General features: G+C 47.3%; 1 protein-coding gene across 1 annotated transcript in view; it reads right to left on the bottom strand.

Annotated features, from left to right (window-relative positions):
* LOC115470808 (nuclear receptor coactivator 5-like) overlaps positions 1 to 16,168 on the bottom strand; it is a 132,991-nt gene that overhangs the window by 101,330 nt on the left and 15,493 nt on the right. Inside the window, 1 exon segment of the mRNA XM_030204358.1 lies at positions 8,204 to 8,239. Within this exon segment, the coding sequence (XP_030060218.1) occupies positions 8,204 to 8,239 (36 nt within the window).

Raw genomic sequence — 16,168 nt, 5'->3', positions numbered from 1 at the left:
GAAACTTGCAATTCCGAAACCCCAAGGTACCAGGATACTCTCTACCCACAGAGGTCCAGTCAATTGAAGAGACCTTCTAAGAAAGGGAACTGTTCGAAAGTTATGTACTTCTTTGCTGCTCTACTAAATGGTGAACGTTTGCATACAGTGTTCAGTGTTACATGACATTAATACATATAGCATTAAATGTAATGTAACACTGAGAACTGCATGCAAACGTCCACCACTTAGTAGAGCAGCAAAGAAGTACATAACTTTTGAACAGTTCCCCTTCTCAGAAGGTCTCTACAAATGACTGGACACCTGTGGGTATATGCATCCTTCAAGTCCAGAGAGCATAGCCAATTGTTTTCCTGAATTATGGGGAGAAGGATGCCCAGGGAAACCCATCCAGACCAGGAATTTATTCAGGGTCCTTAGGTCTAGGATGGGATGGATCGCTACAGTTTTATTCTCCACAAGGAAGTACCTGGAATAGAACCCTCACACTTCTCCTTGTGAAACCTGCTCGATCACACTGGCCTTCAGACGGGCTGAGAGTTCTTCTGCAAGTACCTTCTTGAGCTGAGAACTAAAGGAAAGAGCTCTCAGCAAGCAATTTGGAAGCCTGGAACATCTCCCTCTCAAAAGAATCCAAGATCCTAGCTTCTCTGCCCGGGGGCGCAGAGGCAGTATCTCTAGAACTCCTGGCTCTTTGGAGGGTGGATTCCACCACCATGGACTGTGAGGCAACTGAGGCTTATCAAATCCAGGTGTGCTGTGGATCCGGTACATTGTATCAATCTTCTTTGGCAGTACTGGGAATGACAGTACCTGGGGCAATGCAGGGTTAAGTGACCTGCCCATCCCAACATAATGTGAATAAACCCACAAATATAAACACCCCAGGTTACACCCTCCCTATCTCAGACAGCCAGAAAATCCTCAGCGTCACAATCAACAGAAACCTTAGAGAGCCAAGTGAAATCTACGACAAAGAAAATGTTCCATTCAATGTGGAAACTCAAATGTGTGAAACCATTCTTCCCAGACCGCTCGCAACTCCAGGAGATTGATCTGAAGACCTGATTCCTGGAGGGACCAAGCTCCTTGAGTGTGGAGCCCATCTACATGCGCTCCCCACCCCAGGAGAGATGCATCCGTGGTCAGCACGTTGAGAGGCTGAGGAATTTGGAAGGGACATCCCAAGGTCAAATTGCATCGAACAGTCCACCACTGAAGGGAATTGTGAAAATCAGTGGACAGCTGGATCACATCCTCTAGATTCCCTGCAGCTTGATACCACTGGGAAGCTAGGGTCCACTGAGATCTCATGTGAAGATGGGCCATGGGTGTCACATGAACTGTGGAGGCCATTCGGCCTAGAAGTCTCAACATCTGCTGAGCTGTGATCTGCTGAGACGCTCTGGCCATGGAGACAAGTGACAGAAGATTGTCTGCCCTCTTCTCGGGGAGATAGGCATGAGCCGTCTGGGAGTCTAGCAGAGCTCCAATAAATTCTAGCTTTTGAACTGGAAGATGGGACCGCCGACAGGTGGACCCAGGCTCCTACCTCTCCCTACCTTTTAACACGTCTGGACGAAACTGTAAGCCCTCCAAAACTCACCAGAAACCCACATATAGGTGCCCCCTTCACCTGTAAGAGCTGTGGTAGTGGTGTACAGTTGTGGGTAGTGGGTTTTGGGGGGCTCAGCAGACAAGGTAAGGGACCAATGGTGAGATGTGTACCTGACAGCCAGTGGCGTACTGAGGGCAGGCGGTGGGGGCGGTCTGCCCCAGGTGCACGCTGCTGGAGGGGTGCAGAGAGCAGCAAACGCCGGTCATCTCTGCTGGTTCCCTACTCCCTCTGTCCCAGAACAGGTTACTTATCTACAATGACACCCAGATCTTTTTCTTGAGTGCTGACCCCCCAAGATGGACCCTAACATCAAGTAACTATGATTTGGATTATTCTTTCCAATCTGCATCACTTAGTATTCGTCCACATTAAATTTCATCTGCCATTTGGATGCCCAGTCTTCCAATTTCCTCAGATCTTCCTAAAATATTTCACAGTCCACGTGTTTTAACAACCTTGAATAGTTTTGTATCATTTGCTAACTTGATCACCTCATTTGTCATTCAAATTTCCATTTGATTTATAAATATGGTGAATAGTACCGGTCCCAGTACAGATCCCTGCAGCACTCCACTGTTTGTCCTCCTCCATTGAGAGAAATGACCATTTATCCCTACCCTCTGTTTTCTGTCCAATAACCAATTCCTAATCTACACTAGTTAAAAGATAGAAAACAGAGTGGGATTGAGTAGTCAGTATTCTCGGTGGAGAAGGGTGAATAGTGGGGTTCCTCAGGGTCTGTGCTGGGACTTCTACTTTTTAACCTACTCTCCTCTCCTCTTTCCTCTACACATTAATTGATTTGCTTGCTTTAATATTTTGTCTATTAGATTGTAAGCTCTTTGAGCAGGGACTGTCTTTCTTTTATGTTTGTGCAGCGCTGCGTACGCTTTGTAGCGCTATAGAAATGCTAAATAGTAGTAGTACTTCGGGTAATTTATCACAAACCCAAGTAGCTCTAGCAGTTGCATAGTCATCTGCATGGACTGTAGAGCTCCTGCCTCAGAGGTGTTCTTCACCAGCCAATCGTCGAGATAAGGGAACACATGCACTCCCAGTCTGCTGCAACCACCGCTAGGCATTTTGTAAACACCCTGGGCGCAGACACCAGACCAAAGGGTTGCACTACTGAAAATGCACTCCCAGTCTGCTGCAACCACCGCTAGGCATTTTGTAAACACCTTGGGCGCAGACACCAGACCAAAGGGTAGCACTACTGAAAATGCTGTGTTCCCAGGCGGAATCGAAGATACTTCCTGTCAGCGGGAAGTATCGGGATGTGTGTATAAGCATCCTTTAAATCCAGAGAGCATAGCCAATCGTTTTCCTGAATTATGGGAAGAAGGGTGCCCAGGGAAAGCATCCTGAACTTTTCTCGGACCAGGAATTTGTTCAGGGCCTTTAGGTCTAGGATGGGACGCATCCCCCCGTCTTCCTTTGTACAAGTACGTACCTGGAATAGAATCCCAGTCCTTCGTGGCTGGGTGGAACAGGCTTGACCGCACTGGCGCTGAGAAGGGCGGAGAGTTCCTCTGCAAGTACCTGCCTATGCTGGAAGCTGAAGGACTGGGCTCCCGGTGGGTAATTTGGAGTTCTGGAGATCAAATTGAGGGAGTACCCTAACCGGACTATTTGAAGAACTCACCGGTTGGAGGTTAACCTCCACCCGACCGGTAGATCGTCCGGCAAAGGTACTTTTATGGCAGCTATGCTCAACTGGAGCCAGTCAAAAACCTGTCCCTTGCTTTTGCTGGGGAGCTGCAGGGGCCTGTCTGGGCGCACGCTGTTGACGCGAAAAGCCGTCTACCTATTGAGGTAGATGCTGAAGGCGCCCGGTGGGAGAGCTTGTCAAGGGCAGTTTCCCGCTGGTGCAACTGCTCTACCACCTGCTCGACTTTCTTGCTAAAAATATTATCCCCCCGGCAAGGAACAACCGCAAGCCGCTGTGGGTTCGACTATCCAGGTCAGAGGCACGCAGCCATGAGAGTCTGCGCATCACTATACCTTGAGCGGCAGATCTGGATACAACATCAAAAGTGTCGTAAACACTCCTGGACAGGAATTTCCGACACGCTTTCAGCTGCCTGACCACCTCCTGAAAAGCCCTGGTGTGCTCCGGAGGGAGCTTGTCCACCAAGTCCGCCAGTTGCTTAACATTGTTCCGCATGTGTATGCTCGTGTAGAGCTGGTATGATTGGATCTTGGACACGAGCATAGAGGACTGATAGGCCTTCCTCCCAAGAGAGTCCAGAGTCCTAGACTTCTGCCCCAGGGGGGCGAAGAGGCGAAATCCCTGGCTCTCGAGAGCGGAATCCACAACCATATAGAGTTGTGAGGTAACTGGGACCTCATCAACTCAGGTTCTCCGTGAATCCGATATTGGGACTCAGCTTTTTTGGGAACGGTGGGGTTACTGAGTGGTTTCGTCCAGTTCCTAAGCAATGTCTCTTTAAGAACATTATGCAAAGGGGCAGTGGACGACTCCTTAGGTGGTGAAGCATCTCAGTCCTGGGCTCATCCTCAGTTACCACCGGGAAGGGAATGCCCACAGACATTTCCCGGACAAATGACGAGAAGGTGAGGCTCTCAGGTGAAGTAGGATCGGAAGGAAGACCACAAGTCTCCTCGGAAGAGAAATACCTGGGGTCTTCCTCTTCATCCCACGAGGCATACTCCTCGGTATCGGACAAGAGTTCTCTGCCGTCCGAAATCGAGCCCGTGTCAACGCCAAGGAACGCTGTCCTCTATGGCGATGCCGAGAAGTCCACTCCCATGCCGGCGACGTCAACGGGGAGTCGCCTAGGTAGCAGCCGAGGCCAATGCAGCAAGCGGTACCGGCGTCAGGGACCGCACCACAGGCACAGAGCCAGCTGCCGCTTCCACTGATGGTACCGAGGGCACAAGCACCCCCGGTACCGAGACAGACTGACGCAGCAGCCCTTCCAGGAGACTTGGAAGAAGGGCTCAGATGCGCTCATCTATAGCCGCTGTTGAGGAAGGCTGAGGGGCCAGTGCAGAAGTCGGCGTCAGAATCTGCGGAGGCCTGGGAGGTGGTACCGGAATGTCCGAAGATCTACGAACTGACACCTCTTGTATGGAGGGTGAGTCCTCCTCCCGGCATCGACGCTTCTCGGGTGCCAAATCCCTCGCTGCCCCGGAGCTCCCGGTACCGTGTCTCGAAGGAGACAGATGACGATGCTTCTTCGCCTTCGCTCGAAGCACGTCACCGGCACTCCTCAGTACCAACGAGGCCATGGAATCCACACGCCTCCTCGGGGTCGGGTCCGATGGGCCTGCACAGCAGGAGCCCTCGAGACAGGTGGAGACCCACTCGATGGCTACTACTCCCAACTAGTGGTGAAGCCCGGACAGCCATTACCTGCTGTATATGCCTTCCTATGCTTGGCCTATGACTAAGGGCTAGGCCTGTACTGTCAGTTTGGCTCTCACAAGTTAGCCTACTAATTCAGCATCTTGTGTAACAATCATTGCCTTCTCAGGAGCTGAGAACTGACACTTCATAACATTTGTTTACAGCAATGTCCGAAGATCTACGCACAGACACCTCTTGTATGGAGAGTGAGCGCTCCTCCCGGCGACGCTTCTCAGGTGCCAAATTCCTTGCTGCCCTGGAGCTCCCGGTACCGTGTCTCGAAGCACGTCACCGGCACTCAGTACCAACGAGGACGTGGAATCCACACGCCTCCTCGGGGTCGGGTCCGACAGCGGTCGATCCTGATGGGCCTGCACAGCAGAAGCCCTCGAGGCAGGTGGAGACCCACTCAATGGCTACTACTCCCAGCTACTGGTGAAGTCCGAACAGCCATTACCTGCGCTCCCAATGTTGATGCCATCCCCGGTGCTGTCGTCGACGCCAAGGAATCAGTCGTAGCTCCGAAAAGACGGTCCCGAAGAGCTCTTCGACGCCTGTGTCCGCTTTTTCAAGCTCAGACACAACTTACAGGCGTCTGGGCGATAATCGGGCCCAAGGCACTGGATGCACCACGCGTGCGGGTCAGTGCCCGAGATCGACCGCTGACACCGAGCACACTTCTTGAAGCTGCTGGGAGGCTTCAATGACATGAGCGGAAAAATCACGGCGGCGAAATCAAAAAGGCTTGATTGTGCCAACAGAGGGGCACAAAAATGAGAACCGCGTAAGCGCAGACTAAGAAGGCCACGAGGAAAAAGAAAGAAAACCTAAGGGTAAAAAAAATGTTTTTTTTAACTGGAAAAAAGGAAAAAGACAGAGGTGACGTAAAACAAAGAGAAAGCACAAACCAAAGAGCGAAAACGCAGAAGTCTTTCTCTGGGTCTGAGGGACAGAGTCCACATGCAGCCACTCTCCTCCACGGAAAAAGAAAAACTGAGGCGGGAACGGATGCACGCGGTGGGAAGATGGCCACGCAAGCGCGTGTCCCTCGCGCTCTGGAAGCTGTCAAACCTTTTTTAATTTTTGCTGGAAAAATCCTCCGTTCCTGGGCCGCCGTGGACACCGACCCATCAGTGAGAACAAGCAGCCTGCTTGTCCTCGGAGAATGGCATTTACGCAGGATGCAAAGAACAAATCATAAAGAAACTACAGACAGCCCAAAACACAGCAGCCAGGCTTATATTTGGAAAAACGCGTTTCGAAAACATCAAACCCCTACTAGAAAAACTGCACTGGCTCCCAAAGAACGAACTGCCTTCAAATTCTGCACCATGGTTCATAAAATTATCTATGGCGAAGCACCGGGATACATGACAAATCTCAGACCTACCAACTAGGAACACAATCAGATCGACATGAACATACTTAAATCTCCACTACCCCAGCTGCAAAGGACTCAAATACAAATCAACTTATGCAACCAGCTTTTCCCACATAAGCACACAACTGTGGAATGCACTACCAAAAGCCGTGAAAACAACATATGACCACCTAAACTTCCGGAAATCATGAAAAAACTAACATTCAAAAAGGCATACCCTACGGACCCAACTTAAATGCCTGAACGCTGCTACACAAGGAAAATAAAGCTCGTAATGGACATAACTCTTCCTTCTACGATTCCCAAATGTGTCTGTAACACATGAACCTTTTTCTATCACAACTTCACTTTGTACCGGTTTCTTAACCGGTCTTGGTTAACGCCTTACAGTGCTACGTAAACCACGAGCCTGCAAATAGGTGGGAAAATGTGGGACACAAATGTAACAAATAAATAAGCTGCAGTGAAAATCAAACCCAGTTCCCCAGCGCGGTGGAGCGTGTCTTGCGCTCAACAAAGCTCTTCTTATGCTTGTCATTAAGTCCTGGTCTGGGCAATCCAGTCAGTGTCACCCACTTATTTATTTGGATTTTGCTCACACCTTTTTCATTAGTAGCTCAAGGTGAGTTACATTCAGGTACATTGGATATTTCTCGGTCCTAGGAGGGCTCACAATCTAAGTTTGTACCTGAGGCAATGGCATGTTAAGTGACTTGCCCAAGATCACAAGGAGCAGAAGGGTTTGAACCGGCCACCTCTGGATTTCAAGATCGGTGCTCTAACCACTAGGCCACTCCTCGTGAGAATAAATAGACCTGGCTTATCCTTGTAGAAAGACCATTCTGTAGCTCTGTGGTTCTCAATCAATGTGCCGGGGACACACCGATGTTTTACCAAAACTTTGATAGCCATGCATGTGGGGAAGGTTGAGAAACATAAGTCAGGTACTCGAAATCTCTATAACTAGCATTGTGGTCCAAGGCAGAGCTAAATTTATTTCTAATATAATTTTACTGAGTAAATTGATATTTAATTACTCCTCTGTTTATATGGGCCTGAATATTTTAGCTCTATTTTTCTGAACACAAGTTGGATTGCTTGTAAACTGTTAAATTTTCAATAAATAAATAAAAATCTCCATAACTAGTCCTTACTTCTGTTAACAGTCCAATCCTTGAGAGACACCTTAGTCCCATCAGATTTTCAGGATATCCACATGAGAGAATTATAAACCTAGGAGGCAGTGCATGCAAACCTATCTTGTGCCTATTCATGTGGACATCCTGAAAACCTGATGGATCTGATTTTTGAGGATTAGGTTGAGTACTGGTCTAGCCCGCTCCACTCTGGTAGTTATCATTGCATCCGTATTTCTCTTGCATCTCTGTTTGGCATCATGAAATGATATAGGGTTTTTTTTTTCCTTTGTGCAGCTGCGAATTGCAGTGTTCAGTGTATCAGATATGTGAACATTGTCAGGTGTGTTGCCACAAAAGAAAGTATGTGGTAACCTAGAGCAGTAGCAACAGACCCCTCATGATCTACATTTCTAAAAATAAAATTAACCAGTCCTATTACTACTTATCTTATTAGGGCACCCTCCATGAGAGATGTCCAACAAAAAGAGAATACCACCTTAAGTGTGATATCTATGGAATCATTTTCTTCCATCCCAGCTTGAAGCACTAGAGCAATATCTTCAGAAAAAGCAACTTAAATTCCATGAATATGAAGAACAGACATACCAAAAAATAATACAAAGATGGTCTTTACACTCAGTAGTCAAATATCAGCACAAAATTTAATGATCCAAGCAATCTCAATTACTTACTCCAGAAGACGTGGGATCCATCCAGGTTTACGCCTGCTGGAAAACATGAGGACAAATATGAAAATTTGAAATATTACAACATGAAATTATCCATATCTGTGGAGAATTATGCTTTACTATAAAAAGGTAACTGTAATGTTATTGCATGTGTTCATTGTCCATTATTACATATGTTCTATCATTTACTACTTTTAAAAAGCACACGGTCACAGAACACTAATCAAAGAAAGTATGCATCATAACCCCTTCATGAGAACTTCCAGGGTATATAAACTACTAATGGCAAAGTCTGTCAAAATCAGCACTCCCATTGTTCTCAATTGTTGCATCAAGCTAACCCCTTCTTGTCAGTCCTCCCCCACCCTAAAATACTGCAACTGTCCCTGACACCTTCAAGCACGCCGTAGTCACACCTCTCCTCAAAAAAACATCATTTGACCCTACCTGTCCCTCCAACTACCGCCCCATCTCCCTCCTACCCTTCCTCTCCAAAATACTTGCGTTCACAGCCGCTGCCTTGATTTTCTCACCTCTCAGGCCATCCTCGATCCACTTCAATCCGGTTTTCGCCCTCTACACTCAACAGAAACAGCACTCTCTAAAGTCTGTAATGACCTGTTCCTTGCCAAATCCAGAGGCCACTACTCCATCCTCATCCTCCTCGATCTATCCGCCGCTTTTGATACTGTCAATCATGATTTACTTCTTGCCACACTGTCCTCATTTGGGTTCCAGGGCTCTGTCCTCTCCTGGTTCTCCTTCTCTCTCTCCCACCGCACCTTCAGAGTACACTCTCATGATCTTCTTCCACCCCCATCCCTCTCTCTGCTGGAGTTCCCCAAGGATCTATCCTTGGACCCCTTCTTTTTTCAATCTACACCTCTTCCCTGGGCTCACTGATCTCATCTCATGGTTTCCAGTATCACTTTATGCCGATGACACCCAGCTGTATCTCTCCACACCAGACATCACCGCGGAGACCCAGGCCAAGGTATCGGCCTGCTTATCCGACATTGCTGCATGGATGTCCAACCGCCACCTGAAACTGAACATGGCCAAGACCGAACTTATCGTCTTTCCACCAAAACCCACTTCTTTTCTTCCTCCGCTCTCGATCTCAGTTGATAACACCCTCAATCCTCCCCATCTCATCCGCCCGCAACCTCGGAGTCATCTTCGATTCCTCCCTCTCCTTCTCTGCGCATATCCAGCAGACAGCCAAAACCTGTCGCTTCTTCCTCTTTAACATCAGCAAAATGTGCCCTTTCCTCTCTGAGCACACCACCCGAACTCTCATCCACTCTCTCATTACCTCTCGCCTTGACTATTGCAACCTACTCCTCACTGGCCTCCCACTTAACCATCTATCCCCCCTTCAATCCGTTCAGAACTCTGCTGCACATCTAATATTCCGCCTGAACCGATATACCACCCCTCTCCTCAGGTCACTTCACTGGCTTCCGATCAGATACCGCATACAGTTCAAGCTTCTCCTTCTTACCTACAAATGCACTCAGTCTGCAGCCCCTCATTACCTCTCTACCCTCATCTCCCCTTACGTTCCCGCCCGAAACCTCTGCTCACAGGACAAATCCCTCCTCTCTGTACCCTTCTCCACCACCGCCAACTCCAGGCTCCGCCCATTCTGCCTCGCCTCACCCTATGCTTGGAATAAACTTCCTGAGCCCTTACGCCAGGCCCCCTCCCTACCCATCTTCAAATCCTTGCTCAAAGCCCACCTCTTCAATGTTGCTTTAGGCACCTAACCTTTATACCCTTCAAGAAATCTAGACTGCCCCAATCTGACTGCCCCTACTTGACTGACTGTTCACTTGTCCTTTAGATTGTAAGCTCTTTGAGCAGGGACTGTCCTATGTTAAATTGTACAGCACTGCGTAACCCTAGTAGCGGTTTAGAAATGTCAAGTAATAGTAGTAGAAGAATTGGGCCTCTATGGAAAAATCACTGGCTATGATTGCAATTGCCTCAAATGGCAAAGAAAACAAAAATGCTAAAGATCCTATTATCACTGTTTTTCTGTTTAAATATTTTTATTCAGTCTCATCACCTTTGCAATATACAAGATATCAGATAATCAAGTACTTAAGCACATCAACAGACAAACGATAACCAAAACGACCAATTTTCCATTATATCCCCCACCCATACATCTCCCAATCCCCCTAGTCATGGAGTGTGCTAAAATACACAAAGAATACACGTCTCAGTTGTGATCATATAACATGCTATCTGCTCCCCAAATTCTTGTACTCCCAACTAGCAAGAAAGCAACAGTGCACAGCACCTCCAGTTATGATACGTCCAAGTCATTTAAGATAACAGGACAGACTCTCAAGGGTAAGGTCACCAAAAAGGGATCCCATATCTTAAAAAAAAAAAAAAAAAAAAACCCTCTTCCTCACAGTCCATCCCCGAAGGGCTGCGGTCATATTTTTCCATCAGTAGCAGCTCAAACATCCAATTATACCATTGAAACACAGTGGGTGAAGCTGCTTAAATCCACTAACAATATACAGTGCTTCGCCATCAAACAGGCTTCACGCAAAAGGATTACTGAGAAAGCCATGACCGCCACAATGCCATCAAATCCAGATCTATGGAGTGTGCCGGCCAGTTACTGCCACATACAGTGCTCAAGTGGGCCCAGAAAGACATCCAGAAATTCTGTATTTGAGGACATTCCCAAACACAATGTTTATTAGAGGCATTTAGTGCAGAACATTTCAAACAAGGTCCTATAGTTTGCTAATCCATTTTTTTTTTTTTTTTGCTTTATGGGGATGGTATACATACGTAGTATTATAATGCAATTCCCTTTATTTAGCACTTTCTATCCAACAGGGGCTGAGTTATTGAGATGGACATGGATAGGGTTACCATATTTTGTCCTCTGAAAAAGAGGACACATGTCACGCCCCCTGCCCCACCCTCACCATACCCCCCTGCCCCACCCTCACCACGCCCCCCCTGCCCCGCCCATACGTCCCTTTCGGATCACCACATTCTTCGGCAACGAATTCCAGAGTTTAATTATGCGTTGGGTGAAGAAAAACTCTGATTTGTTTTAAATTTACTACACTGTAGTTTCATCGCATGCCCCCTAGTCCTAGTATTTTTGGAAAGCGTGAACAGACGCTTCACATCCACCTGTTCCACTCCACTCAATATTTTATATACCTCTATCATGTCTCCCTCCCCTCAGCCATCTCTTCTCCAAGCTGAAAAGCCCTAGCCTCCTTAGTCTTTCTTCATAGGGAAGTCGTCCCATCCCCACTATCATTTTAGTCGCCCTTCGCTGCACCTTTTCCAATTCTACTATATATTTCTTGAGATGCGGCGACCAGAATTGAACACAATACTCAAGGTGCGGTCGCACCATGGAGCGATACAACGGCATTATAACATCCTCACACCTGTTTTCCATACCTTTCCTAATGATACCCAACATTCTATTCGCTTTCCTAGCCGCAGCAGCACCCTGAGCAGAAGGTTTCAGTGTATTATCGACGACACCCAAATCCCTTTCTTGGTCCATAACTCCTAATGTGGAACCTTGCATGACGTAGCTATAATTCGGGTTCTTTTTCCCACGTGCATCACCTTGCACTTGCTCACATTAAACGTCATCTGCCATTTAGCTGCCCAGTCTCGTACGGTCCTTCTGTAATTTTTCACAATCCTGTCGCGAGCTAACGACTTTGAATAACTTTTTTGTTATCAGCAAATTTAATTACCTCGCTAGTTACTCCCAGATCATTTATAAATATGTTAAAAAGCAGCGGTCCTAGCACAGACCCCTGAGGAACCCCAGAGTAAAGTATATCATAGACAAGGTAAAACACCAGAAATATTAAGGAATAAGAGGCTGTTTAGAGTCTTGTCTCCAAACAGTTTCATTCCAAGAGGCAGGAATACACTGTCCAAAATCTTCTACTGCTATTTTCATAAATATTTCTATATCTTTCCGTTTCACCACAATTCCAGGATAAGTTGGTAAAGGTGTCACAGTCATTTAAAAGAATTTCAGAAAGTTAAAGAGGTGCTTAAAATGAGGTTCTCAATGAGGTTACAGGTATACTCTTTATCTAAATCTTTAATTGTCAACCTTCCTTTTAGAGCTGGGGAACATTACAGAGAAACAACAATGGAGTAATTGCCTCCCATTTCACAGTAATCTACCTATGTGCACAAGTACACATACAGTTTTGTAAATATATGCATGCATTAATGTGGAGACACTACCTCTTACGCTCCTGTAAATGATAACTTCATTCTTAAAGCTGCTGTCACCGAGGCACCTCTCGTCCAGGAAAAAAACAACAACAACACTCTTTACTATTCCTGCAATTGGTAGATTTGGGCCACCACGGAAGAAAACTCAGATACAGGAGCTCAAAGAAAAGAACAAGAAATGATAGTTTGAAAGCCAGTCAGAAGTGCCGCCAAAACCTGAGCTGAGCAACTTCTCCTACAAGGCCCTCCCTTTAGGGAATCTGCAAATCAAAGGCAGCTCAGGAAGCCCTTTTCAGAGAGGAACAGAGCTCCTTATTGATACAGCTTCTGTCTGCAGCACAGCTGCCTTGCCAGGCTTTCAAGGAGAGATCGGATTACAGGAGCACATTTCTCCCTCACAAGACTGCAGACCGTGGACGGAGGGGAGGAGGATCACTATTTACAAACATCAGCTGAGTGGGGCAGGCTGGCAAACACGCTGCACGTCACTTGCGTGCACAGGCAGGACGACGACGGATGGGAGGAGTCAGGACTAGTCTCGTAGAAGAAAAAACCCGGACAAAGCCAGCAAATTAACAAATCCGCCCGGACTCCCGACAGCGCCCTCAAAAGAGAACATGTCTGGGGAAATCCGGACGAATGGTAACCCTAGACATGGAGGAAGCCACTGCTTGCCCTGGGATTGTTAGCATGGAATGTTGTTACTATTTGGGTTTTTCAGGTACTTGTGACCTGGATTAGTCACTGCTGGAAACAGGATACTGGGCTACATGGACCCTTGGTCTGACCCAGTATGGCTATTCTTATGTTCTTATGTAGTTTTAAACTAAATAAAAGCTAATCAAGGGAATAATCTCCAAAAAAAATAAAAAATCAGGACCATCTGCTATCTCTTCATACTAGCCGTTAAGCCCGTTAAAACGGGCGCGTATTGGAATGTTTTTTTTTCCCAAGGCCCCCCTCCCGTTGCAGCTGCAAGGCCCCCTGCCATCCTCCTTCCCTGCCAGCTGCAAGGCCCCCTGTCCCTCCATCCCAGCTCCAAGGCTCCAGTCCTCCCCCCTTCCCAGCTGCAAGGCCCCCTGCCCGCCCTCCCCCCAGCTCCCAAGGCCCCCTTCCCTCCCTCCCAGTTCCAAGGCCCCCTGCTCTCCCTCACAACTGTAAGGGGCCCCATTCCCTCCCTCCCTCCCACCCAGTTCCAAGGCCCCTTGCCCCCCCCCCGTGCCTTCTTCCCAGCCAGCTGGAAGGCCCCCTTCAGTCCAGCCCTCCCAGCTCCCAGGCCCCCCCTCCTTCTGAGACCTCCCATGTCCCCTCCCCCCCTTCACCCGGCCCGGGCCCTCTCTTCGTTATTCAACTTACAGCAGCGCCAAAACAGCAGCAAGCTGCAGCTCCCGTTGGCCTTCCTTCACTGCCTGTGCCTCACCCTCGTGTGACGTCACGTCGGCGAGGGCGGGGCACAGGCAGGGAAGGAAGGCCGACGGGAGCTGAAGCTGAGCTGCTTGCTGCTGTTTCGGCGCTGCTGTAAGTTGAATAACGAAGAGAGGGCCCGGGCTGGGTGAAGAGGGGGTGGTGGTGACTCCGGGGGGGGGGGGGGGGGGGCGGTAGCGGCTACCTTGGGGGGGAGCGGTAGCGACGTCAGCGGTTCCCTCCCTCCCCTTCCACGCAGTTTCCCTCTCTGTCCCGCCCCCCTCGCCCCGTCATCACGTCTTGACGCGGGAGCGGGACAGAGAGGGAAGTCTCTACTGCGCATTTGCAAGTGAGTACGGTCACTTGCCTTTTATATGTTTGATGGATGAGTCTCGAAAACCTTTTAAAAACTACTCGGTAATAACCCACTAGACCCTTTTGTCACTACAGGCAAAACCAACATTCATCAAAGGGATTTCCCTCAAAATCCTTCCTATTAACAGTTACCAGACTATATACAGATATCTAACTATCTCCAACAGTGGCCAATCTAGGTCACAAGTACCTGGCAAGATCCCAAAACTGTACATTTTATGCTGCTTATCCCAGAAATAAGAAGTGGATTTTCCCAAGTCCATTTTAATAATGGCTTATGGACTTTTCTTCTAGGAAGCTATCCAAACCTTTCTGAAACCCTGCTAAGCTAACTGCTGTTACCACATTCTCTGGAAATCAATTTCAGAGTAATTAAACACTGAGTGAAGAAATATATTATCCAATTCATTTTAAAATTTACTACTTTGTAGCTTCATTGCGTGCCCCCTAGTCCTAATATTTTTGGAAATATTAAACAAGCGAGTCACGTCTACCTGTTCCACTCCACTCAGTATTTTATATACCTCCAACATATCTCCCCCTCAGCCGTCTTTTCTCCAAGCTGAAGAGCCCAAGCCGTTTGTCTTTCCTCATAGGTAAGTCGTCCCATCCCCTGTATCATTTTTGTCACCCTTCTCTGTACCTTTTCTAACTCCATTACATTTTCTTTTTGAGATGAAGTGATCAGAATTGCGCACAGTATTCAAGGTGCAGTCGCACCACGGAGTGATACAAAGGCATTATAACATCCTCATTTTTATTTTCCATTTCTTTCCTAATAATACCTAACATTCTATTTGCTTTCTTAGATGTTGCAGCACAATGAGCAGAGGGTTTCTAAGTATTGTCAACAATGACTCCTAGATCCTTTTCCTAGTTGATGACTCCTAACATGGAACCTTGCATCACATAGCTATAGTTCAGGTTCCTCTTCCCAAATGCATCACTTTGTACTTGCTCATATTAATCATCATCTGCCATTTGGATGCCCAATCTCCCAGTCTCGTAAGGTCATCATGCAATTCTTCACAATCCTCTTACGATTTAACAACTTCGCCAGCAAATTTAATTACCTTACTAGCTATTCTCACATCTACTTTATAAATACGTTAAAAAGCAGCGGTCCCAACACAGACCCCTGTGGAACCCACTATCTACACTTCTCCATTGAGAATAATGACTATTTAACCCTACTCTCAGTTTTCAATCCACAACAGAACAGTACCTCCTAGCCCATCACTCTCTAATTTCCTCTGGAATCTTTCATGAGGTACTTTGTCAAAAGCCTTTTGAAAATCCAGATACACGATATCGACCGGCTCACCTTTATCCAAATGTTTGTTCACCCCTTAAAAGAAATGTAGTAGATTGGTGAGGCAAGATTTCCCTTCACTAAATCCATGTTGGCTTTCTCTCATTAATCCATGCTTTTGAATATGCTCTGTAATTTTGTTCTTTATGATAGTCTCTACCATTTTGCCCTGCACAGATATCAGGCTCTGAATCTGGCCCTACCCCCTGAAGACCACTGATAGCTTGTAGCAATACAGCTAGCCTGGTGGATACTAAAAGTCAATCACCACATCTCCAAAGAACAGAGTCTGAATATTGACAGCAATCAAAAAGATTGAACAAAAGACAAGCCATCTACCTGAAACTCACAGACAATGACCCACCTCATCTTGTCAAGCATCTCTGGAACACAGCACACACACCCCCTTCTCTTCATCCTGGACCCTGCCTGCTAGAGGATCTGCACCTCACTGGACCAAGCCAGGTTCCATTCTCAACAAATCTGCCAAAAGGGCTTCTTTTCCAGTAAGGACCTCCTTCATCACTCCAACCAGCAGCAGAAAAAATTCATCTGAACCTCAACAAATACCATCAAACTACAGAGAAAAGACCTCCTTTACCACTCCAGCCAGCAGCAGT

This window comes from Microcaecilia unicolor, chromosome 5 (genome assembly GCF_901765095.1).
Source record: "Microcaecilia unicolor chromosome 5, aMicUni1.1, whole genome shotgun sequence".
Taxonomy (NCBI): domain Eukaryota; kingdom Metazoa; phylum Chordata; class Amphibia; order Gymnophiona; family Siphonopidae; genus Microcaecilia; species Microcaecilia unicolor.
Note: the sequence above shows the minus strand (reverse complement) of the source record. Positions and strands in the feature narration are given on the sequence as shown.